The sequence below is a fragment of the Argopecten irradians genome, chromosome 13, assembly GCF_041381155.1.
Source record: "Argopecten irradians isolate NY chromosome 13, Ai_NY, whole genome shotgun sequence".
NCBI classification, from domain to species: Eukaryota; Metazoa; Mollusca; class Bivalvia; order Pectinida; family Pectinidae; genus Argopecten; species Argopecten irradians.
This window is the reverse complement of record NC_091146.1, coordinates 37,821,912-37,849,891: the sequence shown is the minus strand read 5'-3', so window position 1 is coordinate 37,849,891 and position 27,980 is coordinate 37,821,912. Positions and strand designations below refer to the sequence as shown.

General features: G+C 35.4%; 2 protein-coding genes across 2 annotated transcripts in view; one reads left to right on the top strand and one right to left on the bottom strand.

Moving 5' to 3' along the window:
* Window positions 1–51: 51 nt before the first annotated feature.
* On the bottom strand, window positions 52–9,059 carry LOC138305864 (probable antibacterial peptide polyprotein). The gene is made up of 6 exons (XM_069246126.1): window positions 8,970–9,059; window positions 6,426–6,715; window positions 5,519–6,091; window positions 3,906–4,217; window positions 2,761–3,177; window positions 52–451 (listed from the first exon to the last, which is right to left on the bottom strand). Exons 1-6 carry the CDS (start codon window positions 9,057–9,059, stop codon window positions 52–54), a joined length of 2,082 nt encoding a protein of 693 aa, XP_069102227.1.
* Window positions 9,060–11,683: 2,624 nt separating this feature from the next.
* The window catches only part of LOC138306294 (protein PIF-like), a 44,193-nt gene continuing 27,896 nt past the window's right edge, over window positions 11,684–27,980 (top strand). The window contains exon 1 of the mRNA XM_069246714.1: window positions 11,684–12,073. The gene's annotated coding sequence lies outside the window, so the exon portion shown is untranslated. The remainder of the gene's footprint in view (window positions 12,074–27,980) is intronic.

The following is a 27,980-nucleotide window of genomic DNA, read 5'->3' as shown; positions in this document are numbered from 1 at the left end:
GTCGGGCGACGTTGGTCTGTGATTGGTCAGGGCGACGTTGGCCTGTATTGGTCAGCGACGTTGGCCTGTGATTGGTCGGGGCGACCTTGGCCAGTGATTAGTTGGAGCGACGTTGGTCTGTGATTGGTCGGGGCGACGTTGGTCTGTGACATTGGTCGGGATGACATTGGTCTCTAATTGGTCGGGGCGACCTTGGCCTGTGATTGGTCGGGGCGACGTTGGTCTGTGATTGGTCGGGATGATGTTGGCCTGTGACTGGTCGGGTGACGTTGGTCCTTGCGGGTCGGGCGGGACGTTGGCTGTATTGTGGGCGACGTTGGTCTGTGATTGGTCGGGGCGACGTTGGTCTGTGATTGGTCGGGGCGACGTTGGCCTGTGATTGGTCAGGGCGACGTTGGCCTGTGATTGGTCGGGGCGACGTTGGCCTGTGATTGGTCGGGGCGACGTTGGTCTGTGACATTGGTCGGGATGACATTGGTCTCTGATTGGTCGGGGCGACGTTGGCCTGTGATTGGTCGGGGCGACGTTGGCCTGTGATTGGTCGGGGCGACGTTGGCCTGTGATTGGTCGGGGCGACGTTGGCCTGTGATTGGTCGGGGCGACGTTGGTCTGTGATTGGTCGGGGCGACGTTGGCCTGTGATTGGTCGGGACGACGTTGGCCTGTGATTGGTCGGGGCGACGTTGGCCAGTGATTAGTTGGAGCGACATTGGTCTGTGATTGGTCGGGGCGACGTTGGTCTGTTTGGTCTGTGATTGGTCGGGGTGACGTTGGTCTGTGATTGGTCGGGGCGACGTTGGCCTGTGATTGGTCGGGGCGACGTTGGCCTGTGATTGGTCAGGGAGACGTTGACCTGTGATTGGTCGGGATGACGTTGGCCTGTGATTGGTCGGGGCGACGTTGGCCTGTGATTGGTCGGGGCGACGTTGGCCTGTGATTGGTCGGGGCGACGTTGGCCTGTGATTGGTCGGGGCGACGTTGGCCTGTGATTGGTCGGGGCGACGTTGGTCTGTGATTGGTCGGGGCGACGTTGGCCTGTGATTGGTCGGGGCGACGTTGGCCTGTGATTGGTCGGGGCGACGTTGGCCTGTGATTGGTCGGGGCGACGTTGGCCTGTGATTGGTCGGGGTGACGTTGGCCTGTGATTGGTCGGGGCGACGTTGGTCTGTGATTGGTCGGGGCGACGTTGGCCTGTGATTGGTCGGGGCGACGTTGGCCTGTGATTGGTCGGGGCGACGTTGGCCTGTGATTGGTCGGGGTGACGTTGGCCTGTGATTGGTCGGGGTGACGTTGGCCTGTGATTGGTCGGGGCGACGTTGGCCTGTGATTGGTCGGGGCGACGTTGACCTGTGATTGGTCGGGGTGACGTTGGCCTGTGATTGGTCGGGGCGACGTTGGCCTGTGATTGGTTGGGGTGAAATTGGGTCGACGTTGGCCTGTGATTGGTCGGGGCGACGTTGACCTGTGATTGGTCGGGGCGACGTTGGCCTGTGATTGGTCGGGGCGACGTTGGCCTGTGATTGGTCGGGGCGACGTTGGTCTGTGATTGGTCGGGGCGACGTTGGCCTGTGATTGGTCGGGGTGACGTTGGCCTGTGATTGGTCGGGGCGACGTTGGCCTGTGATTGGTCGGGGCGACGTTGGCCTGTGATTGGTCGGGGCGACGTTGGCCTGTGATTGGTCGGGGCGACGTTGGCCTGTGATTGGTCGGGGCGACGTTGGCCTGTGATTGGTCGGGGCGACGTTGGCCTGTGATTGGTCGGGGCGACGTTGGCCTGTGATTGGTCGGGGCGACGTTGACCTGTGATTGGTCGGGGCGACGTTGGCCTGTGATTGGTCGGGGCGACGTTGGCCTGTGATTGGTCGGGGCGACGTTGGCCTGTGATTGGTCGGGGCGACGTTGGCCTGTGATTGGTCGGGGCGACGTTGGCCTGTGATTGGTCGGGCGACGTTGGCCTGTGATTGGTCGGGGCGACGTTGGCCTGTGATTGGTCGGGGCGACGTTGGCCTGTGATTGGTCGGGGCGACGTTGACCTGTGATTGGTCGGGGGTGACGTTGGCCTGTGATTGGTTCGGGGCGACGTTGGCCTGTGATTGGTCGTGGTGACGTTGGCCTGTGATTGGTCGGGACGACATTGGCCTGTGATTGGTCGGGGCGACGTTGGCCTGTGATTGGTCGAGCGACATTGGCCTGTGATTGGTCGGGGTGACGTTGGCCTGTGATTGGTCGGGGCGACGTTGGCCTGTGATTGGTCGGGGCGACGTTGGCCTGTGATTGGTCGGGGTGACGTTGGCCTGTGATTGGTCGGGGCGACGTTGGCCTGTGATTGGTTGGGGCGACGTTGGCCTGTGATTGGTCGGGGTGACGTTGGCCTGTGATTGGTCGGGGCGACGTTGGCCTGTGATTGGTCGGGGCGACGTTGGCCTGTGATTGGTCGGGGCGACGTTGGCCTGTGATTGGTCGGGGCGACGTTGGCCTGTGATTGGTCGGGATGACGTTGGTCTGTGATTGGTCGGGGCGACGTTGGCCTGTGATTGGTCGGGGCGACGTTGGCCTGTGATTGGTCGGGGCGACGTTGGCCTGTGATTGGTCGGGGCGACGTTGGCCTGTGATTGGTCGGGGCGACGTTGGCCTGTGATTGGTCGGGTCGACGTTGGCCTGTGATTGGTCGGGGCGACGTTGGCCTGTGATTGGTCGGGGCGACGTTGGCCTGTGATTGGTCGGGGCGACGTTGGTCCTGTGATTGGTCGGGGACGTTGGCCTGTGATTGGTCGGGGCGACGTTGGTCTGTGATTGGTCGGGGCGACGTTGGTCTGTGATTGTTTCAGGGCGACGTTGGCCTGTGATTGGTCGGGGCGACGTTGGCCTGTGATTGGTCGGGGCGACGTTGGTCTGTGATTGGTCGGGGCGACGTTGGTCTGTGATTGGTCGGGGCGACGTTGGTCTGTGATTGGTCGGGATGACATTGGTCTCTGATTGGTCGGGGCGACGTTGGCCTGTGATTGGTCGGGGCGACGTTGGCCTGTGATTGGTCGGGGCGACGTTGGCCTGTGATTGGTCGGGGTGACGTTGGTCTGTGATTGGTCGGGGCGACGTTGACCTGTGATTGATCGGGGCGACGTTGGCCTGTGATTGGTCGGGGCGACGTTGGCCTGTGATTGGTCGGGGCGACGTTGGCCTGTGATTGGTCGGGGCGACGTTGGCCTGTGATTGGTCGGGGCGACGTTGGCCTGTGATTGGTCGGGGCGACGTTGGCCTGTGATTGGTCGGGGCGACGTTGGCCTGTGATTGGTCGGGGTGACCGTTGGTCTGTGATTGGTCGGGGCGACGTTGGCCTGTGATTGGTCGGGGCGACGTTGGCCTGTGATTGGTCGGGGCGACGTTGGCCTGTGATTGGTCGGGGTGACGTTGGCCTGTGATTGGTCGGGGCGACGTTGGCCTGTGATTGGTCGGGATGACGTTGGCCTGTGATTGGTCGGGGCGACGTTGGCATGTGATTGGTCGGGGCGACCTTGGCCTGTGATTGGTCGGGGCGACGTTGGTCTGTGATTGGTCGGGATGACGTTGGCCTTGTGATTGACTGTCGGTCGGGTGACGTTGGCCTGTGATTGGTCGGGTGACGTTGGCCTGTGATTGGTTGGGGTGAAAGGCCTGTGATTGGTCGGGGCGACGTTGGCCTGTGATTGGTTGGGGCGACGTTGGTCTGTGATTGGTCGGGCGACGTTGGCCTGTGATTGGTCGGGGTGACGTTGGCCTGTGATTGGTCGGGGCGACGTTGGCCTGTGATTGGTTGGGAGTTGGTCTGTGATTGGTCGGGGTGACGTTGGCCTGTGATTGGTCGGGGCGACGTTGGCCTGTGATTGGTCGGGGCGACGTTGGCCTGTGATTAATTGGGGCGACGTTCGCCTGTGATTGGTCAGGGCGACGTTGGCCTGTGATTGGTTGGGGCGACGTTGCACTGTGATTGGTGGGGGCGACGTTGGCCTGTGATTGGTCGGGGCGACGTTGGCCTGTGATTGGTCAGGGCGACCTTGGCCTGTGATTGGTCGGGGCGACGTTGGTCTGTGATTGTCGGGATCGATGGTTGACCTGTGATTGGTTGGGGTGAAAGTTGGCCTGTGATTGGTCGGGGCGACGTTGGCCTGTGATTGGTCGGGGCGACGTTGGCCTGTGATTGGTCGGGCGACGTTGACCTGTGATTGGTGGGGCGACGTTGGCCTGTGATTGGTCGGGGTGACGTTGGCCTGTGATTGGTTGGGGCGACGTTGGCCTGTGATTGGTCGGGGCGACGTTGGCCTGTGATTGGTCGGGGCGACGTTGGCCTGTGATTGGTCGGGGCGACGTTGGCCTGTGATTGGTCGGGGCGACGTTGGCCTGTGATTGGTCGGGGGCGACGTTGACCTGTGATTGGTCGGGGCGACGTTGGTCTGTGATTGGTCGGGTGCGACGTTGGTGTGATTGGTCGGGGTGACGTTGGTCTGTGATTGGTCGGGGTGACGTTGGTCTGTGATTGGTCGGGGTGACGTTGGTCTGTGATTGGTCGGGGCGACGTTGACCTGTGATTGGTCGGGGCGACGTTGACCTGTGATTGGTCGGGGCGACGTTGGTCTGTGATTGGTCGGGCGACGTTGGTCTGTGATTGGTCGGGATGACGTTGGCCTGTGATTGGTCGGGGCGACGTTGGCCTGTGATTGGTCGGGGCGACGTTGGTCTGTGATTGTTCGGGGCGACGTTGGCCTGTGATTGGTCGGGCGACGTTGGCTGTGATTGGTCGGGGCGACGTTGGCCTGTGATTGGTCGGGGCGGACGACTGGCCTGTGATTGGTCGGGGCGACGTTGGCCTGTGATTGGTCGGGGCGACGTTGGCCTGTGATTGGTCGGGGCGACGTTGGCCTGTGATTGGTCAGGGTGACGTTGGCCTGTGATTGGTCGGGGCGACGTTGGCCTGTGATTGGTCGGGGCGACGTTGGTCTGTGATTGGTCGGGGGCGACGTTGGCCTGTGATTGGTCAGGGTACGACGTTGGCCTGTGATTGGTCGGGGCGACGTTGGCCTGTGATTGGTCGGGGCGACGTTGGCCTGTGATTGGTCGGGGTGACGTTGAGCCTGTGATTGGTCGGGGCGACGTTGGTCCTGTGATTGGTCGGGGCGACGTTGGTCTGTGATTGGTCGGGGCGACGTTGGCCTGTGATTGGTCAGGGCGACGTTGGCCTGTGATTGGTCGGGGTGACGTTGGCCTGTGATTGGTCGGGTGACGTTGGCCTGTGATTGGTCGAACGACATTGGCCTGTGATTGGTCGGGGTGACGTTGGCCTGTGATTGGTCGAGCGACATTGGCCTGTGATTGGTCGGGGCGACGTTGACCTGTGATTGGTCGGGGCGACGTTTGGCCTGTGATTGGTCGGGGCGACGTTGGTCTGTGATTGGTCGGGGCGACGTTGGCCTGTGATTGGTCGGGCGACGTTGGCCTGTGATTGGTCGGGGCGACGTTGGCCTGTGATTGGTCGGGGCGACGTTGGCCTGTGATTGGTCGGGGCGACGTTGGCCTGTGATTGGTCGGGGCGACGTTGGCCTGTGATTGGTCGGGGTGACGTTGACCTGTGATTGGTCGGGGTGACGTTGGCCTGTGATTGGTCGGGGCGACGTTGGCCTGTGATTGGTCGGGGCGACGTTGGCCTTGATTGGCCTGACGTGATTGGTCGAAGCGGTTGGCCTGTGATTGGTCGGGCGACGTTGGCCTGTGATTGGTCGGGGCGACGTTGGCTGTGATTGGTCAGGGAGACGTTGACCTGTGATTGGTCGGGATGACGTTGGCCTGTGATTGGTCGGGGCGACGTTGGCCTGTGATTGGTCAGGGCGACGTTGACCTGTGATTGGTCGGGTTGACGTTGGCTGTGATTGGTCGGGGCGACGTTGGCTGTGATTGATCGGGGCGACGTTGGCCTGTGATTGGTCGGGGTGAAGTTGGCCTGTATTTGGTCAGGGGCGATGTTGACCTGTGATTGGTCAGAGCGACGTTGACATTGGTGGGGCGACGTTGGTCTGTGATTGGTCGGGGGACGTTGGTCTGTGATTGGTCGGGGCGACGTTGGTCTGTGATTGGTCGGGGCGACGTTGGCCTGTGATTGGTCGGGCGACGTTGGCCTGTGATTGGTCGGGGACCTTGGCCTGTGATTGGTCGGGATGACGTTGGCCTGTGATTGGTCGGGGGTGACGTTGGCATGTGATTGGTCGGTATGACGTTGGTCTGTGATTGGTCGGGGCGACGTTGACCTGTGATTTTTCGGGCGACGTTGACCTGTGATTGATCGGGGCGACGTTGGCCTGTGATTGGTTGCGGAGACGTTGGCCTGTGATTGGTCAGGGCGACGTTGGCCTGTGATTGGTCGGATGACATTGGCCTGTGATTGGTCGTTGTGACGTTAACCTGTGATTGATGGGGGCGACGTTGGTCTGTGATTGGTCACGGCGACGTTGGCCTGTGATTGATCGGGACGACGTAGACTTGCCTGTGATTGGTCGGGGCGATGTTGGCCTTTGATTGGTCAGGGCGACGTTGGCCTGTGATTGGTTGGGGTGACGTTGGCCTGTGATTGGTCGGGGCGATGTTGGCCTGTGATTGATCGGGGCGACGTTGACCTGTGATTTGTCAGGGCGACGTTGGCCTGTGATTGGTCGGCGTGACGTTGACCTGTGATTTGTCAGGGCGACGTTGGCCTGTGATTGGTCGGGATGACGTTGACCTGTGATTGGTCAGGGCGACGTTGGCCTGTGATTGGTCGGGGTGACGTTGACCTGTGACTTTCGTGTAGGTCATTGTAGATGAAACAAGTATAGGGCAGGTATTTCCCTTATATCAATAGCTACTAATTTTATATTGAACTATTATTTCCCCGGGGTTATGCACGTTATATCGCCTTGTATCATTCCTGCCGTAACACTCTATAGGTATATATATTGACTAGTAATAAGCTCTGTGATATAATACGTGTTGTTGCTCTCTGATTCTCACATCTTCTCGGTGTTTATCCCATTTATAGATTTGTTAGTAATTAGTTATATTTCATTTGTATAGTTTTGTTGTGTGTGTATATTTCGATAGACTTTTTATCATTTGTATTATTTTATTTGTATATTTCGATAGATTTTTTATCATTTGTATTATTTTGTTTGTCTATTTCTATAGACTTGTAATCATTTGTATTATTTTGTTTGTATATTTCTATAGACTTGTTATCATTTTTATTATTTTGTGTGTATATTTCTATAGACTTTTTATCATTTATATTATTTTGTGTGTATATTTATATAGACATTTTATCATTTATATTATTTTGTTTGTATGTTTCTGTGACTTTTTATCATTTGTGTATTACTTTGTGTGTATATTTTTATAGATTTTTTATCATTTGTATTATTTTGTTTGTCTATTTCTATAGACTTGTAATCATTTGTATAATTTCGTTTGTATATTTTTATAGACATTTTATCATTTATATTATTTTGTGTGTATATTTCTATAGACTTTTTATCATTTGTATTATTAGCTAACCTGGTCCGAAGGACCGAGGTGAGCTTATGGGATACCGCAGCGTCCGGCGTCTGGCGTCCGTCGTCCGTCGTTCGTCCGTCCGTCCGTCAACAATCGACTTCTTCTCCATAACCGCTGGTCAGATTTTAACAAAAATTGACTGGTAGCATCCTTATGGGCTACTAACTGAAAATTGTACAAATGATGGGGCTGACTCCCAGAGGCCTGAGGGGCGGGGCCAAAAGGGGTCAATTTGGCTATTTCTATATAAACGACTTCTTCTCTGAAACCAAGCATGGGATAGCACCCATAATGCAATGGTAGCATCGTTATAGGGTGGGGATTCAAAATTGTACAAATGATGATCGGGGGGGACCCCAGGGCGTGGGGCGGACCCCATGGTTATATGGTTATTTCCATATAAACGACTTCTTCTCTGAAACTAAGCATGAGGTAGCACCCATAATGCAATGGTAAAATCGTTATAAGTTGGGATTCAAAATTGTACAAATGATAGGGCTGATCGCCGGGGGGGCCTGAGGGGCGTGGTCAAAAGGCGTCAATTTGGTTATTTCCATATAAACGACTTCTTCTCTGAAACTAAGCATGAGGTAGCACCCATAATGCAATGGTAATATCGTTATAAGGTGGGGATTCAAAATTGTACAAATGATAGGGCTGATCGCCGGGGGGCATGATGGGCGGGGTCAAAAGGGGTCATTTTGGCTATTTACATATAAACGACTTCTTCTCTGAAACCAAGCATGGGATAGCACCCATAATGCAATGGTAGCATCCTTATAGGGTGGGTATTCAAAATTGTACAAATGATAGGGCTGACCCCCCAGGGGCCTGAGGGGCGGGGCCAAAAGGGGTCAATTTGATTATTTCCATATAAACAACTTCTTCTCTAAAACCAAGCATGGGATAACAACCATAATGCAATGGTAATATCGTTATAGGCTTCTAACTGAAATTGTACAAATGATTGGGCTGACCCCCCGGGGGCCTGAGGGGCGGAATCAAAAGGGATCAATTTGGCTATTTTCATATAAAGGACTTCTGCTCTGAAACTAAACAAGATATAGCACTCATATTAACGCGCCCCATATTGAGAATATATTCTTTGAGAAATTGCTCCATACAAGCATGGTTAACATAAAAACGAAATCCAATCCCTATATTTACACTCACACGACTTTTTATTTATGTTTTATGCAATAAAATCGTCATTTTAAAGTGACGTAATTATTCAATAAAAGTCGGTCAAAAGTGGGAGGAGCTTACTCAATTGAACAGCGAATGATGAAAGTTTAAATAGGTATTCAATTTTACTAAAAGTTCATATAGAGCGTAATAACATAAAGTATTTGCACTCGGCCACATGTGTGAACTCAGTGACCGTTATTGTGTAGCGAGGCGAAGCTGACGCACGCTTACACAATGGAGTTTTCTGAAGTTGTCAAAACACCAGTGTTCAATGTTTGAGATTGTCGTCTGACTTGACGATATTACATCCTTCGGAGCCATGTGATTATAAAATCTACGCTTAGATCCATCGCCATCTATAGATGGAACAACTTCACTTGTGACAAGTTGTGTTCGATGGATACAATGTAATTTGTGGTGACGCGTAACTGTCAACACGTGGATTACTAGCGGTGCATGTTTTATAATACACATGATTAAATTCTCAAAGAACAAAGACAAGAGAATATGTTTATAACTGACCTAGCTCTGTCAACCCCAGTCAACCCCAAAGACCCGATCGTAGGACACAGACACAGAGGTAACGTTAACATTTGACATCCATCATTTTTAACAAAAATGAAAGCACTGCACGTCGCCCCGGTCGGGATATTTTTTCCCGTTTTTTATACAATTGTTAATTTTAAATATGTTTGTATCATATATAAATATAAAACATATATATATTGTTTACATTTTTCCAAAATTCTATGAAAAAACAACAATATACACGTATTGTGTAATGTTGCGTCAAAATTTAAACAAAAAAGTAGCCCCTGTACGTTGCATAGAACAATTCATACGCCAGTTCAAAGTTCAATGTTACCATGAAGTTATGGTAAACAAAATCGGCTAGTACTTACGTATAGTGATCAAGCCTAGCAAGTGTAAATATAATGCAATGGTTACATCCTTATAGGGTTGGGATTCAAAATTTTACAAATGATAGGGCTGACCCCCCCCCCCCCCCCCCCCGGAGGGGGCCTGAAGGGTGGGGTCAAAAGGGTCAATTTAGTTATTTCCATATAAACGACTTCTTCTTTGCAACTAAGCATTGAAGAGCACTCATAATGCAATTCTAGCATCCTTATAGGGTTAGGATTTGAAATTGTACAAATGATAGGGCTGACCCCTGGAGCCGTAGACGCAGGGTCAAAACGGTCAATTAGGCTACTTTTTCTTTTTTGTTTCATATAAATTACTTTCTCTCTGAACCTATGTATTGGATTGCATATTTGTATGGTATCAATAGCATCATTGTATGGTTGTGATTCAAAATTAAACTTTTGGAGTCAATTTTGCTAAGTTTTCTAATTGTCAGAGTCTTTGTGATAATTACTAGAAAAAATAGGTGAACGATAAAGGCCCTCTGGGCCACTTGTTTTGTTTGTATATTTTTATAGGCTTTTTATCATTTGTATATTTTTATAGGCTTTTTATCCTTTGTATTATTTTCTTTGTTTATTTCTATAGACTTTTTATCATTTGTATTATTTTGTTTGTATATTTCTATGGACTTTTATCATTTGTATTATTTTGTTTGTATATTTCTATAGACTTATTATCATTTGTATTATTTTGTTTGTATATTTCTATAGACTTTTTATCATTTGTATTATTTTTTTGTGTATTTTTATAGACTTTTTATCATTTTTTTTCTATAAACTTTCTATAATTTGTATCATTTTGTTTGTATATTTCTATAGACTTTTTATCATTTGTATATTTTTATAGGCTTTTTATCCTTTGTATTATTTTGTTTGTTTATTTCTATAGACTTATTATCATTTGTATTATTTTGTTTGTATATTTCTATGGACATTTTATCATTTGTATTATTTTGTTTGTATATTTCTATAGACTTATTATCATTTGTATTATTTTGTTTGTATATTTCTATAGACTTTTTATCATTTGTATTATTTTGTTTGTATATTTCTATAGACTTATTATCATTTGTATTATTTTGTTTGTATATTTCTATAGACTTTTTATCATTTGTATTATTTTTCTATAGACTTTTTATCATTTTTTTTCAATAAACTTTCTATAATTTGTATTATTTTGTGTGTATATTTCTATAGACTTATTATCATTTGTATTATTTTGTTTGTATATTTCTATAGACTTTTTATCATTTGTATTATTTTTCTATAGACTTTTTATCATTTTTTTTCAATAAACTTTCTATAATTTGTATTATTTTGTGTGTATATTTCTATAGACTTTTTATCATTTGTATTATTTTGTGTGTATATTTCTATAGACTTTTTATCTTTTGTATTATTTTGTTTGTATATTTCTATAGACTTTTTATCATTTGTATTATTTTGTTTGTATATTTCTATGGACTTTTTATCATTTGTATTATTTTGTTTGTTTATTTCTATAGATTTGTTATCATTTGTATTATTTTGCTTATATATTTCTACAGACTTTTTATCATTTGTATTATTTTGTAGACTTTTTATCTTTTGTATTATTTTGTTTGTATTTTTCTACAGACTTTTTATCATTTGTATTGTTTTGTTTGTATTTTTCTACAGACTTTTTATCATTTGTATTATTTTGTTTGTATATTTCTGTAAACTTGTTATCATTTGTATTATTTCGTTTGTAGGCTTGTTATATTTTTTTACTATATATTGATATCGAATGTTTACCTATACCAAGCTTACCATGCATGCAGTAGATCATTACCTGTATATTCCGTAACACCGCTGTCTTGCTGTACTTTGCATGACCTCTGACCTCGAGACTCTATCGATATGGCTCAATAGACAATCATGATGCATTCCGAATAAGACGTACAACAGATGACCACAGTGGACACTAAGTGTCCGGAGGCGACCATATACAGAAGGAATGACCGACCACATGACTGTTTAACTTTGGTCAGTTCGGACACATGTTAATTCTATATCAATCCAGACCTAAATCGTCCCCTTCAACCGAAATGTTAAAATATTTAAAATTGACCATTTTAACCGGGGGCCAGCACTGACCACACATATATATGAAATTAAGATCTAACTTTGGATATCCGGGAATGATATTGACCGCAGGCCGAATTAGGCCATATTACTGACCAGTGCGCGAGATACTGACCATCGCCGTGTGGAGTTGGACCTAGAGGCATCTGGAGTAATGACAGCGCGAACCTAACCAAGGATGAACTAAGATTACGGAAAAATGTTACTAAAATTTTATACTCCTTGATACCCGGACACGAGGACGGATATAGCTGACCAGTGGTCAGTACCTATTGTTAGGCCGGAATAACTCTCTTTATTCAGGTAAGTTCTGTTTTAGTAATGAACTTTTGCTGACTTGACTTTTATGTTTGTCTCGGGTATAGAACAAAATGTCGCATGACACAAACAGGAATATATTAATAAAAGTTTACATAAATAAGGAAATTCCGTATTAATACATGTACAAACAGGAATATATTTTCCATTCTCACAAATCAAGAAGAGCTTTTAATATGTTATTCCCCACCAAACGTTACCAGCATTTTGAGAATCGCAATACTTTCAATGCACATATTTTAATTCTACAAGTACGAGATGTAAATGAATTTTGGCTGTACTGCCAAAATAATTATATTAGAATCTGGTTAGACCATAAAGCCAACTTGTTGTCTATAATTTTTTATTTACCTGTTTACAGTGTTATTAGTAATTGTAAAGTGATTTCCATCTAAACATAAGGCATAAAAACCCCATTAATTTGACAGTGCATAACGTCTGTGTTCTAACTAACGTTTGTAAGGCATCAAACATGTTTGTCTGTCCATTGGAATGATTTTCACAGCTTAATTGATCAAGCCTGATGGTTTTTAATATATTACCGAAGGAAAAAAAACATGCCAAAGTTACAGCACTTATAACTTTAATGATAGTTTACAACAAAATATACGGGACACTGGTTAGCATTAACAGAGTTACAAATAAAACACAGATGGACGGACGGAAGGAAGGACGGACGGACGGAAGATAACTGATAGTTCACCGAAATTCTATGTCTGCCCGACTTCTGTGGCTAACTGATGTGAATATATTTGAGATTTATGAAGGATCAACTAACACGATATAGCTATGTTAAGCATACAAACCAGCTCTGTACCCATACCCTAAAATCTCCATTTTAAGCCTGTATGGAAAATAGGCCGGTCTTGACAGTAAGATTTGGATTCCTTCACCGAACATTATCTTAACATTTTTTCTGACGTGTGGTCAATATAAAGTTTTCATAACGTTCCGTATTATTTTATTATATACGTAACTACATGCATATGTATTAAAAAAATGCATATTTGTATCAACTATCAAATTTGTTCATTTACTTTATTATTTATTTATTGTTTTGTTTTACTTTGAATGATTAACTCAAACACCGATAAAATGTTTCGAAAGTAATCGGGTCTCAGTAAGACTATTATGTCTAAGACGGGCTTGAAAATAGGTCGGTCCTGAAAATAGGTCGGTCCTGAAAATAGGTCTGGGATTTCCTACCAAAACGGAATATATTGAGATTTTAGGGTTTAATATGTACAGTTGTATGATCGCACAACGTACGAAAAAACAGCGTGCGCACATCGATTTCTATTACACATCGACCACGATCGCTACCGCACAGAAGCCGTTATAGCACATCATAAACACACGATCCATATCGCACAGACATCGTGCGCACATCTCACATCGTGTAAAGAGTGTATATAATATGTATAGTTAGCACGGTACCGACCAGGAAGCTATGGAATGCGTGTGTGTACAATAGGTGATTCACGGCCGATCATTACTAGTCTTTTTTACGGTCGGTATTGACATTTATTAACCATTTCCGAATATAAGGCAGTAAAACTACACTGAATATGTATCCGATCTGTTCGACTCACAAGATAAATGTGTGGTTAGCTCCCCTATAGAACGAGTTCTGTATAATTTTACCGATAACTTATCACCGTGCACATCTAATCTAAAGCAAACTTCCTCAAGTATACATGAATACTTCGCACATTCGTTAATTTAAACATATTAGCGAATGCATCAATTCACGAAAAAGTACAGTGTGCTGTTGTTTTCACAGTATATCTATATTTTGTGACCACGTTTTACACACTGATGATATTTGATTGTCTGTGATATTTCAGGATGTATTGAAATTCCAGTTTTGTAAACTCCCTGCATATTGATGGTGGGATTATAATCCAGTACGTTAGTCTGATATTAAAAAGTGAGCCGCAATGTACGACACAACACAGCAAAGCAACACAACACGACACAACACGACACAACACAGCAAAGCAACACAACACGACACAACACGACACAACACAGTAAAGCAACACAACACGACACAACACGACACAACACAGTAAAGCAACACAACACGACACAACACGACACAACACAGCAAAGCACGACACAACACAGCACGACACGACACGGCACAACAATACGACACGGCACGGCACGATATTTCACAACACAACTCAGCACGAAACGGCACAACACAACACAGCACGACACGGCACAACACAACACAGCACGACACAGCACAACACAGCATGACACAACACAACACAGCACGACACAACACAGCACGACACAACACAGCACGACACAGCACAACACAGCATGACACAACACAACACAGCACGACACAACACAGCACGACACAACACAGCACGACACGACACGGCATAACACAACACAGCACGACACGGCCCAACACAACTCAGCACGACACGACACTACACAACACAACACAGCACGACACGACACGGCACAACACAACACATCACAACACAACACAGTACAATACAATAATCTTATCAAAGTGTTGCTTGTCAAGTTACGTAAAGCATCATTATACTGTATAAGAGAAAGTAATTTTTTTATAAGTATTATCTGTGTAAAATGGGCTAAAGTATGAGCTGTTTTGATTTCTAAATATACATATATGTATATAAATAATGTACACGAATGTGTATAGATTGTTGACTGTGATATTCTAATTATATATATTGTTATCTCATCACCCTATGACCTTTGAACTATAACCTGTTATAAGATAATCAAAGATTAACCTTACTGAAAAACAATTGGTAAGATATATTTAATACGATACAGTACTGTTATTATTATCTTTATTAATAATAATACTGATTTTTTTTCATAGTGGTATGCCAAAAAAATATTGGCCAATCAGAAAGCCAGATTTGGTATGAAAACAAAGAAAAATTAATTATATAGTAATGCTATTATTATCTTTATTTAATACACAGTAATGTTATAATTATCTTTATTTAACACAGTAATGTTATAATTATCTTTATTTAACACAGTAATGTTATAATTATCTTTATTTAACACAGTAATGTTATAATTATCTTTATTTAACACAGTAATGTTATTATTATCTTTATTTAACACAGTAATGTTATTATTATCTTTTTATTTAACACAGTAATGTTATAATTATCTTTATTTAACACAGTAATGTTATAATTATCTTTATTTACACAGTAATGTTATTATTATCTTTATTTACACAGTTATGTTATTATTATCTTTATTTAACACAGTAATGTTATTATTATCTTTATTTAACACAGTAATGTTATAATTATCTTTATTTAACACAGTAATGTTATAATTATCTTTATTTACACAGTAATGTTATAATTATCTTTATTTACACGGTAATGTTATTATTATCTTTATTTACACAGTAATGTTATTATTATCTTTATTTAACACAGTAATGTTATTATTATCTTTATTTACACAGTAATGTTATCATTATCTTTATTTAACACAGTAATGTTATCATTATCTTTATTTAACACAGTAATGTTATTATTATCTTTATTTAACACAGTAATGTTATAATTATCTTTATTTAACACAGTAATGTTATCATTATCTTTATTTAACACAGTAATGTTATATTATCTTTATTTAACACAGTAATGTTATTATTATCTTTATTTAACACAGTAATGTTTAATGTTATTATTATCTTTATTTAACACAGTAATGTTATTATTATCTTTATTTAACACAGTAATGTTATTATTATCTTTATTTAACACAGTAATGTTATTATTATCTTTATTTAACACAGTAATGTTATTATTTATCTTTATTTAAACACAGTAATGTTATTATTATCTTTATTTAACACAGTAATGTTATAATTATCTTTATTTAACACAGTAATGTTATTATTATCTTTATTTAACACAGTTATGTTATTATTATCTTTATTTAACACAGTAATGTTATTATTATCTTTATTTAACACAGTAATGTTATTATTATCTTTATTTAACACAGTAATGTTATTATTATCTTTATTTAACACAGTAATGTTATTATTATCTTTATTTAACACAGTAATGTTATAATTATCTTTATTTAACACAGTAATGTTATTATTATCTTTATTTAACACAGTAATGTTATAATTATCTTTATTTAACACAGTAATGTTATTATTATCTTTATTTAACACAGTAATGTTATTATTATCTTTATTTTAACACAGTAATGTTATTATTATCTTTATTTAACACAGTAATGTTATTATTATCTTTATTTAACACAGTAATGTTATTATTATCTTTATTTAACACAGTAATGTTATATTATCTTTATTTAACACAGTAATGTTATTATTATCTTTATTTAACACAGTAATGTTATTATTATCTTTATTTAACACAGTAATGTTATTATTATCTTTATTTAACACAGTAATGTTATTATTATCTTTATTTAACACAGTAATGTTATATTATCTTTATTTAACACAGTAATGTTATTATTATCTTTATTTAACACAGTAATGTTATTATCTTATCTTGTATTTACACAGTAATGTTATTATTATCTTTATTTAACACAGTAATGTTATTATTATCTTTATTTAACACAGTAATGTTATTATTATCTTTATTTAACACAGTAATGTTATCATTATCTTTATTTAACACAGTAATGTTATTATTATCTTTATTTAACACAGTAATGTTATAATTATCTTTATTTAACACAGTAATGTTATAATTATCTTTATTTAACACAGTAATGTTATCATTATCTTTATTTAACACAGTAATGTTATTATTATCTTTATTTACACAGTAATGTTATTATTATCTTTATTTAACACAGTAATGTTATTATTATCTTTATTTAACACAGTAATGTTATTATTATCTTTATTTAACACAGTAATGTTATTATTATCTTTATTTAACACAGTAATGTTATCATTATCTTTATTTAACACAGTAATGTTATAATTATCTTTATTTAACACAGTAATGTTATTATTATCTTTATTTAACACAGTAATGTTATTATTATCTTTATTTACACAGTAATGTTATTATTATCTTTATTTAACACAGTAATGTTATAATTATCTTTATTTAACACAGTAATGTTATTATTATCTTTATTTAACACAGTAATGTTATAATTATCTTTATTTAACACAGTAATGTTATTATTATCTTTATTTAACACAGTAATGTTATAATTATCTTTATTTAACACAGTAATGTTATTATTATCTTTATTTAACACAGTAATGTTATTATTATCTTTATTTAACACAGTAATGTTATTATTATCTTTATTTAACACAGTAATGTTATTATTATCTTTATTTAACACAGTAATGTTATATAATTATCTTATTTTAACACAGTAATGTTATTATTATCTTTATTTAACACAGTAATGTTATTATTATCTTTATTTAACACAGTAATGTTATTATTATCTTTATTTAACACAGTAATGTTATTAATTATCTTTATTTAAACACAGTAATGTTATTATTATTCTTTATTTACACAGTAATGTTATTATTATCTTTATTTAACACAGTAATGTTATTATTATCTTTATTTAACACAGTAATGTTATTATTATCTTTATTTAACACAGTAATGTTATTATTATCTTTATTTAACACAGTAATGTTATTATTATCTTTATTTAACACAGTAATGTTATTATTATCTTTATTTAACACAGTAATGTTATTATTATCTTTATTTAACACAGTAATGTTATTATTATCTTTATTTAACACAGTAATGTTATTATTATCTTTATTTAACACAGTAATGTTATTATTATCTTTATTTAACACAGTAATGTTATTATTATCTTTATTTAACACAGTAATGTTATTATTATCTTTATTTAACACAGTAATGTTATTATTATCTTTATTTAACACAGTAATGTTATTATTATCTTTATTTAACACAGTAATGTTATTATTATCTTTATTTAACACAGTAATGTTATTATTATCTTTATTTAACACAGTAATGTTATTATTATCTTTATTTACACAGTAATGTTATAATTATCTTTATTTAACACAGTAATGTTATTATTATCTTTATTTACACAGTTATGTTATATTATCTTTATTTACACAGTAATGTTATAATTATCTTTATTTAACACAGTAATGTTATTATTATCTTTATTTACACAGTAATGTTATTATTATCTTTATTTACACAGTAATGTTATTATTATCTTTATTTAACACAGTAATGTTATAATTATCTTTATTTAACACAGTAATGTTATTTATTATCTTTATTTAACACAGTAATGTTATTATTATCTTTATTTACACAGTATATAATTACATTTAACAGTAATGTTATTATTATCTTTATTTAACACAGTAATGTTATTATTATCTTTATTTAACACAGTAATGTTATTATTATCTTTATTTAACACAGTAATGTTATTATTATCTTTATTTAACACAGTAATGTTATAATTATCTTTATTTAACACAGTAATGTTATTATTATCTTTATTTAACACAGTAATGTTATTATTATCTTTATTTAACACAGTAATGTTATTATTATCTTTATTTAACACAGTAATGTTATTATTAAATTATTTAACAGTTAATGTTATTATAACTTTACATTTACACAGTGTTATTATTATCTTTTTTAACACAGTAATGTTATTATTATCTTTATTTAACACAGTAATGTTATTATTATCTTTATTTACACAGTAATGTTATTATTATCTTTATTTAACACAGTAATGTTATTATTATCTTTATTTAACACAGTAATGTTATTATTATCTTTATTTACACACAGTAATGTTATTATTATCTTTATTTAACACAGTAATGTTATTATTATCTTTATTTAACACAGTAATGTTATTATTATCTTTATTTATTACACAGTAATGTTATTATTATCTTTATTTAACACAGTAATGTTATATATTATCTTTATTTAACACAGTAATGTTATTATTATCTTTATTTAACACAGTAATGTTATAATTATCTTTATTTAACACAGTAATGTTATTATTATCTTTATTTAACACAGTAATGTTATTATTATTCTTTATTTAAACATAGTAATGTTATTATTATCTTTATTTAGCTACACAGTAATGTTATAATTATCTTTATTTAACACAGTAATGTTATCAATTATCTTTATTTACACAGTAATGTTATTATTATCTTTATTTACACCAGTAATGTTATTATTACTTTATTTACACAGTAATGTTATTATTATCTTTATTTTAACACAGTAATGTTATCTATATCTTTATTTACACAGTAATGTTATTATTATCTTTATTTTACACACAGTAATGTTATTATTATCTTTATTTAACACAGTAATGTTATCATTATTCTTTATTTAACACAGTAATGTTTATTTATTATCTTATCTTTATTTAACACAGTAATGTTATTATTATCTTTATTTAACACAGTAATGTTATTTATCTTATTTACACAGTAAAATGTTATTATTATCTTTATTTAACACAGTAATGTTATTATTACTTTATTTACACAGTAATGTTATTCATTATCTTTATTTAAAACACAGAATGTTATTATTATCTTTATTTAACACAGTAATGAGTTTTATATCTTTAAATAACACAGTAATGTTATTATTATCTTTATTTAACACAAGTAATGTTATTAATTATCTTTATTTACCACAGTAATGTTATTATTATCTTTATTTACACACAGTAATGTTTATCTATTATCTTATTTTAACACAGTAATGTTATTATTATCTTTCATATTTACACAGTAAATGTATATTATAATCAATTATTTAACACAGTAAATGTTGATCTATTATCAAATATTTAACACAGTAATGTTATTATTATCTTTATTTAACACAGTAATGTTATTAATCTATCTTTATTTAACACAGTAAATGTTATAATTATCTTTATTTAAACACAGTAATGTTATTATATATCTTTATTTAACACAGTAATGTTATAATATTATCTTTATTTAACACAGTAATGTTATTAATTATCTTTATTTAACACAGTTAAAGTTATTATTTATCTTTATTTACACATCAGTAAATGTTATTAATTATCGTTTATTTAACACAGTAATCGTTATTAATTATCTTTATTTAACACTAGTATATGTTATATTATCTTTATTTAACACAGTAATGTTATCATTTATCTTTTATTTAACACAGTTAATCTTATAATTAGTCTTTATTTACACAGAGTTATGTTATAATTATCTTTATTTAACACAGTAATGTTATATAATTATCTTTATTTAACACAGTAATGTTATTATTATCTTTATTTACACAGTAATGTTTGATTAATTATCTTTTATTTACACACAGTAATGTTATATATTATTCTTTATTTAACACCAGTAATGTTATTATTATCGTTTATTAAACACAGTAATATTAATATTCATCTTTAGTTATAAACAGAAAATGTTATAATTATCATTTATTTAACACAGTAATGTTATTATTATCTTTATTTAAAACACAGTTAATGTTATAATTATCTTTATTTAACACAGTAATGTTATTATATCTTATATTTACACACAGTAATGTTATTTATTAATCTTTATTAACACAGTAATGTTATTATTATCTTTATTTACCACAGCTATGTATAATTATCTTTATTAACACAGTAAGGTTATTATTATCTTTATTTAACACAGTTATGTTATAATTATCTTTAATCACCCAGTAATGTTATTATTATCTTTAATTAACACATTTTGTAATGTTTTAATATCTGTTTATTAACACAGTAATGTTATTATGTATACATTATTACACATAAAGTTATTATTATCCTTTAATTAACACAGTAATGTTATAAATAATATTTATTTAACGCAGTAATGTTATAATTATCTTTAATTAACACAGTACTGTTTATTATTATCTTTATTTACACCAGTAATGCTTATTATTATCTAGTTTACACAGTCATGTTCTTATGACTTTATTTAACAACAGTAATGTAATTAATAATCTTTATTTAACACAGTAACACAGTTATAAATATCATTATTAACACAGTAAGTGTTATTATGTATCTTAATCTGTAGGATCACAGTACCATGTGTTATAGACTACTATGTACCTATATATCTTAACGTAACACAATAATCTTATTATTAGGACTACTGTGATATTATGTTATGTATTATGAATTTTATTATATCACTATAACAGGCCCACTAACATTATTAGTTATTTTATAATCATAATTTACATTAACGTACGTGAATTATTACATACACAAATTTAATATGTTATTATTATGTTATGTTAACACATAACATAGTGTTGTATTATTTTATTAGTACAGCATTAATTATATACTGTAATAAGAAAGTTATTAATTTAAGCTATTATCTTTAAACACAGTATGTTATTACATACTGTATTATTTAAAATATACAGTTATGATTATTATTTATACGTACTATCACGTATGTAATATTAATTATTATATCTTTTTTTAACACAGTAATGTATATCATGATTATTATTTATATGTATATACTTTTAGTTATTTACACCATTTATATTAGTTATATATACACAGTGTAACTATTATTTATACATGTATACTGTTAGATAATATATACATGATTACAGTTAGATATAGTAATGTTATTATTATCGTTAGATAATCGTTTAATACTGCCGTTGTTATGATCTGTATCGTATTTTTAATAGACTACTGTACATGATCTTATTATAATATATCTATTGACATTTACACTAATGTAATGTTCCGTTATTTTAGTAATATGCCATTATTATCTTTATAGTTTAACAATATTACCGTATTATATAGTAATTTTTTAATTATTATTATATTATTTTATAGAGTACTGTTATAAGTTATTATATTATCTTTATTTATAATAGTAATGTTATATATATATTTTATTTACGTATGTATGACAGTAATAATGTTACTTTAACACAGTATGTTATTATTAATTTAACACTTTAATGTTATTAACGTGGTACACATATGTTATTTATACTACCCATTATGATTACAAGTAGTACTGTTATTTAAATTAGTAATTTATAGTATCTTTATTTATAATTACAGTACAGTATCTTATTATTATATTATAGACACAGTAATGTTATTTTATCTTTATGATCGTACGTTATGTAATACAGTAATTATTATATCTTTATTTAATGTTTAGTAATGTTTATCTTTATTTTACACAGTATATAATGTACTATAATTATCGTTATTTATTACAGTAATGTTATTATTGATTACTTTATTTATCTCCGTTAGTAATGTTATATTATCTATATAGGATCAGTAATAGTTATCATTATCTTTATTTAACACAGTAATGTTATTATTATTCCTTTATTTACTACACAGTAACACGTATGATTATATTTTATCTTTATTTACACATGATTAATGTTATATATTATATTTACATAATAATGTTATTATTATCTTTATTTAACACAGTAATGTATATTATTATTATCTTTAACACAGTAATGTTATCATATCTTTACATTTAATTTAACACAGTAATGTTATACTATTATCTTTATTTACACAGTACTAACTGTATTATATATTATCTTATATTTATACAGTAATGTTATTATATCTTTTTTTTAACACTGTAATGTTATTATTATCTTTATTTAACACAGTATGTTATTATTATCTTTATTTAACACAGTAATGTTATTATTATCTTTATCTTTAACATGTTAGTAAATGTTAGATATTATTATCTTTATTATTACACAGTAATGTTTATTATATTTATTTACACAGTAATGTTATGATTATCTTTATTTACAGTAGTAATGTTATTATTATCTTTATATAATTTACTTACACAGTAATGTTATTATTATCTGTTTTATTTAACACAGTAATGTTATTATTATCTTTATTTATTACACAGTAATGTTATGATATCTTTATTTAGTACACAGTAATGTTCTAATTATCTTTATAACACAGTATGTTATACTATCTTTATTTAACACAGTAATGTATTATTATGACTTTTAATTTAACACAGTAATGTTATTATATTATATCATATCTATTTAACATAATGTTATTATTATCTTTATTTACACAGTAATGTTATTATATCTGTTATCTCTTAGGATATTTAACACAGTAATGTTATATTATCTTTATTTAACACAGTAATGTTATTATATTATACTTTATTACAGTTAGTAATGTTATTATTATCTTTATTTTAGATACACAGTAATGTTATTATTATCTTTATTTAACACAGTAATGTTATTAGACTATGTACTGTTATCCGTAACAGTTAGTAATGTAATATACTTATCTTTATAACACAGTAATGTTATTATTATCTTTATTTAACACAGTAATGTTATTATATCTTTATTTACACAGTAATGTTATTTTATTATTTTACACAGTAATGTTATATATCTATATTATTTATACAGTACAGTAGTTATGTTATGGCCATTATCTTTATTTACACAGTAATGTTTTATATTATGTATTTATTATACAGTACTGTAGACTATTATAGATTTAGACTACTGTAATATCTATTATTATCTTTATTTACATAGTAATGTATATTATTATCTATATGATCACAGTAATAGATTTACTAGTATGTATTTATACACAGTGCATCCGTTATTATTATTATACTAACACAGTAATTATATATCTCTTTATTACACAGTAATGTTAATATTACTTTATTTAACACAGTAATGTTATATTATCATGTTATTTAAACACAGTAATGTTATAATTATCTTTTTTACACAGTAATGTTATCTATTATCTTTATTTTAACACAGTAATGTTATTATTATCTTTATTTACACAGCCATGTTATCCATTATTTTATTTAACATAGTACTATATTGTTTTGTAATTATCTTTAATTTAACACAGTAATGTAATATAATTGATCTAATTTAAACACAGTAATGTTATAATTATCTTTATATTTACACAGTTATGTTATTATTATCTATTATTTTACACAAAATTTATTATTATCTTTATTTACACAGTAATGTTATTATTATCTTTATTTACACAGTAAAGTTTATTATTATCTTTATTTACACAGTAATGGTTATTATTATCTTCATTTAACACAGTAATTGTTATTATGTATCTTATGTACACAGTTATGTTATAATTATCTTATTTAACACAGTAATGTTAGTAATCCTCTTTATTTACACAGTATTGTTTCATATGTTATTTAAACAGTAATGTGTATCTTATCTTTATTTAACACACCGTAATGTTATTATTATCTATTTATTATAACACAGTAATTGTTATTATTATCTTTATTTAACACAGTAATGTTATTATTATCTATATTACCACAGAAAATGTTTATATATCTTTATTTAACACCAGTACTACACATAATGTATATAATTAACTTGCCATGATTTAACACAGTAATGTTATTATGCCATGATATCTATTATTTAACGCAGTAATGTTTATTAATTATCTTTATTCAAACTCAGTACATGTTATTAATAACTTTATTTACACAGTAAAGTATTTAATCATTAACTTTATTTAACACTAGTTATGGTTATTATTACTTTATTTACACAGTATATGTTATTATTATCCTTTATTTTAACACATGTAATGTTATTATTATCATATATTTAACACGAGTAATGTTATTATTATCTTTAATTTAACACAGTAATGATTTATAATTATCGTTATTTTAACACAGTAATGATAATAATTATCTTGTATGATTAACACAGTGTATGTTTTATATATATATCATTATTTACCTACAGTAATGTTATATTTATTATTATCTCCTTATATATACTACTGTAATGTTATTATTAATCTTTATTTACACAGTAATGTTATTATTATCTTTATTTAACACAGTAATGTTATAATTATCTCTATTTATTTAATACAGTAATGTTATTATTATCTTTATTTAACACAGTAATGTTATTATTATCTTTATTAATATTTTAACACAGTAATAGTTATCTTATTTAATCTTTAGTCTGCCATATCTTTAACACAGTAATGTTATTATGATATCTTTATTTAAGACTGTAATGTTATATTATTATCTTTATTTAACACAGTAATGTTATATATCTTTATGATCACAGTAATGTTATTACTACTGCCATAACACGTTAATAATTATTATTATCTTTATTAATAGACACTGTAATGATCCGTTTAATAGATATTATCTTTATTAACCAGTAATGTTATAGATTATCTTTATTACACAGTAATGTATACTGCCATTATCTCCGTTATTTAATAATGTTATAATTATCTATGATCTAACACAGTCTCCGTTAGATAATAGACTACTGCCATGATCTCCGTTAGATAATAGACTCTGCCATGATCTCCGTTAGATAATAGACTACTGCCATGATCTCCGTTAGATAATAGACTACTGCCATGATCTCCGTTAGATAATAGACTACTGCCATGATCTCCGTTAGATAATAGACTACTGCCATGATCTCCGTTAGATAATAGACTACTGCCATGATCTCCGTTAGATAATAGACTACTGCCATGATCTCCGTTAGATAATAGACTACTGCCATGATCTCCGTTAGATAATAGACTACTGCCATGATCTCCGTTAGATAATAGACTACTGCCATATTCCCCGTTAGATAATAGACTACTGCCATGATCTCCGTTAGATAATAGACTACTTTGCCATGATCTCCGTTAGATAATAGACTACTGCCATGATCCCCGTTAGATATCCGTTAGATAATGGACTACTGCCATGATCTCCGTTAGATAATAGACTACTGCCATGATCTCCGTTAGATAATAGACTACTGCCATGATCCCCGTTAGATAATAGACTACTGCCATGATCTCCGTTAGATAATAGACTACTGCCATGATCTCCGTTAGATAATAGACTACTGCCATGATCTCCGTTAGATAATAGACTACTGCCATGATCTCCGTTAGATAATAGACTACTGCAATGATCTCCGTTAGATAATAGACTACTGCCATGATCTCCGTTAGATAATAGACTACTGCCATGATCTCCGTTAGATAATAGACTACTGCCATGATCTCCGTTTGATAATAGACTACTGCCATGATCTCCGTTAGATAATAGACTACTGCAATGTTCTCATGTTAGACTACTGCCATGATCTCCGTTAGATAATAGACTACTGCCATGATCTCCGTTAGATAATAGACTACTGCCATGATCTCCGTTAGATAATAGACTACTGCCATGATCTCCGTTAGATAATAGACTACTGCCATGATCTCCGTTAGATAATAGACTACTGCCATGATCTCCGTTAGATAATAGACTACTGCCATGATCTCCGTTAGATAATAGACTACTGCCATGATCTCCGTTAGATAATAGACTACTGCCATGATCTCCGTTAGATAATAGACTACTGCCATGATCTCCGTTAGATAATAGACTACTGCCATGATCTCCGTTAGATAATAGACTACTGCCATGATCTCCGTTAGATAATAGACTACTGCCATGATCTCCGTTAGATAATAGACTACTGCCATGATCTCCGTTTGATAATAGACTACTGCCATGATCTCCGTTAGATAATAGACTACTGCCATGATCTCCGTTAGATAATAGACTACTGCCATGATCTCCGTTAGATAATAGACTACTGCATGTCCCGTTAGATAATGCGCCATGATGATGATCTCCGTTTGATAATAGACTACTGCCATGATCTCCGTTAGATAATAGACTACTGCCATGATCTCCGTTAGATAATAGACTACTGCCATGATCTCCGTTAGATAATAGACTACTGCCATGATCTCCGTTAGATAATAGACTACTGCCATGATCTCCGTTAGATAATGACTACTGCCATGATCTCCGTTAGATGATAGACTACTGCCATGATCTCCGTTAGATAATAGAGATACTGCCATGATCTCTCCGTTAGATAATAGACTACTGCCATGATCTCCGTTAGATAATAGACTACTGCCATGATCTCCGTTAGATAATAGACTACTGCCATGATCTCCGTTAGATAATAGACTACTGCCATGATCTCCGTTAGATAATAGAGTACTGCCATGATCTCCGTTAGATAATAGACTACTGCCATGATCTCCGTTAGATAATAGACTACTGCCATGATCTCCGTTAGATAATAGACTACTGCCATGATCTCCGTTAGATAATAGACTACTGCCATGATCTCCGTTAGATAATAGACTACTGCCATGATCTCCGTTAGATAATAGACTACTGCCATGATCTCCGTTAGATAATAGACTACTGCCATGATCTCCGTTAGATAATACTACTGCCATGATCTCCTTAGATAATAGACTCTGCCATGATCTCCGTTAGATAATAGACTACTGCCATGATCTCCGTTAGATAATAGACTACTGCCATGATCTCCGTTAGATAATAGACTACTGCCATGATCTCCGTTAGATAATAGACTACTGCCATGATCTCCGTTAGATAATAGACTACTGCCATGATCTCCGTTAGATAATAGAATAGACTACTGCCATGATCTCCGTTAGATAATAGACTACTGCCATGATCTCCGTTAGATAATAGACTACTGCCATGATCTCCGTTAGATAATAGACTACTGCCCATGATCTCCGTTAGATAATAGACTACTGCCATGATCTCCGTTAGATAATAGACTACTGCCATGATCTCCGTTAGATAATGACTACTGCCATGATCTCCGTTAGATAATAGACTACTGCC

What these genes read in the sequence shown, in the direction of transcription:
- LOC138305864 (XM_069246126.1), bottom strand. Translation starts at nt 9,059, where the DNA reads ATGGCTCCGAAGGATGTAATATCGTCAAGTCAGACGACAATCTCAAAC. An exon ending in ACTTCAGAAAACTCCATTGT is followed by an intron (nt 6,716 to 8,969) that starts GTAAGCGTGCGT and finishes GACCAATCACAG; the next exon opens with GCCAACGTCGCCCTGACAAA. An exon ending in GTCGCCCTGACCAATCACAG is followed by an intron (nt 3,178 to 3,905) that starts GCGAACGTCGCC and finishes GACCAATCACAG; the next exon opens with GCCAACGTCGCCCCGACCAA.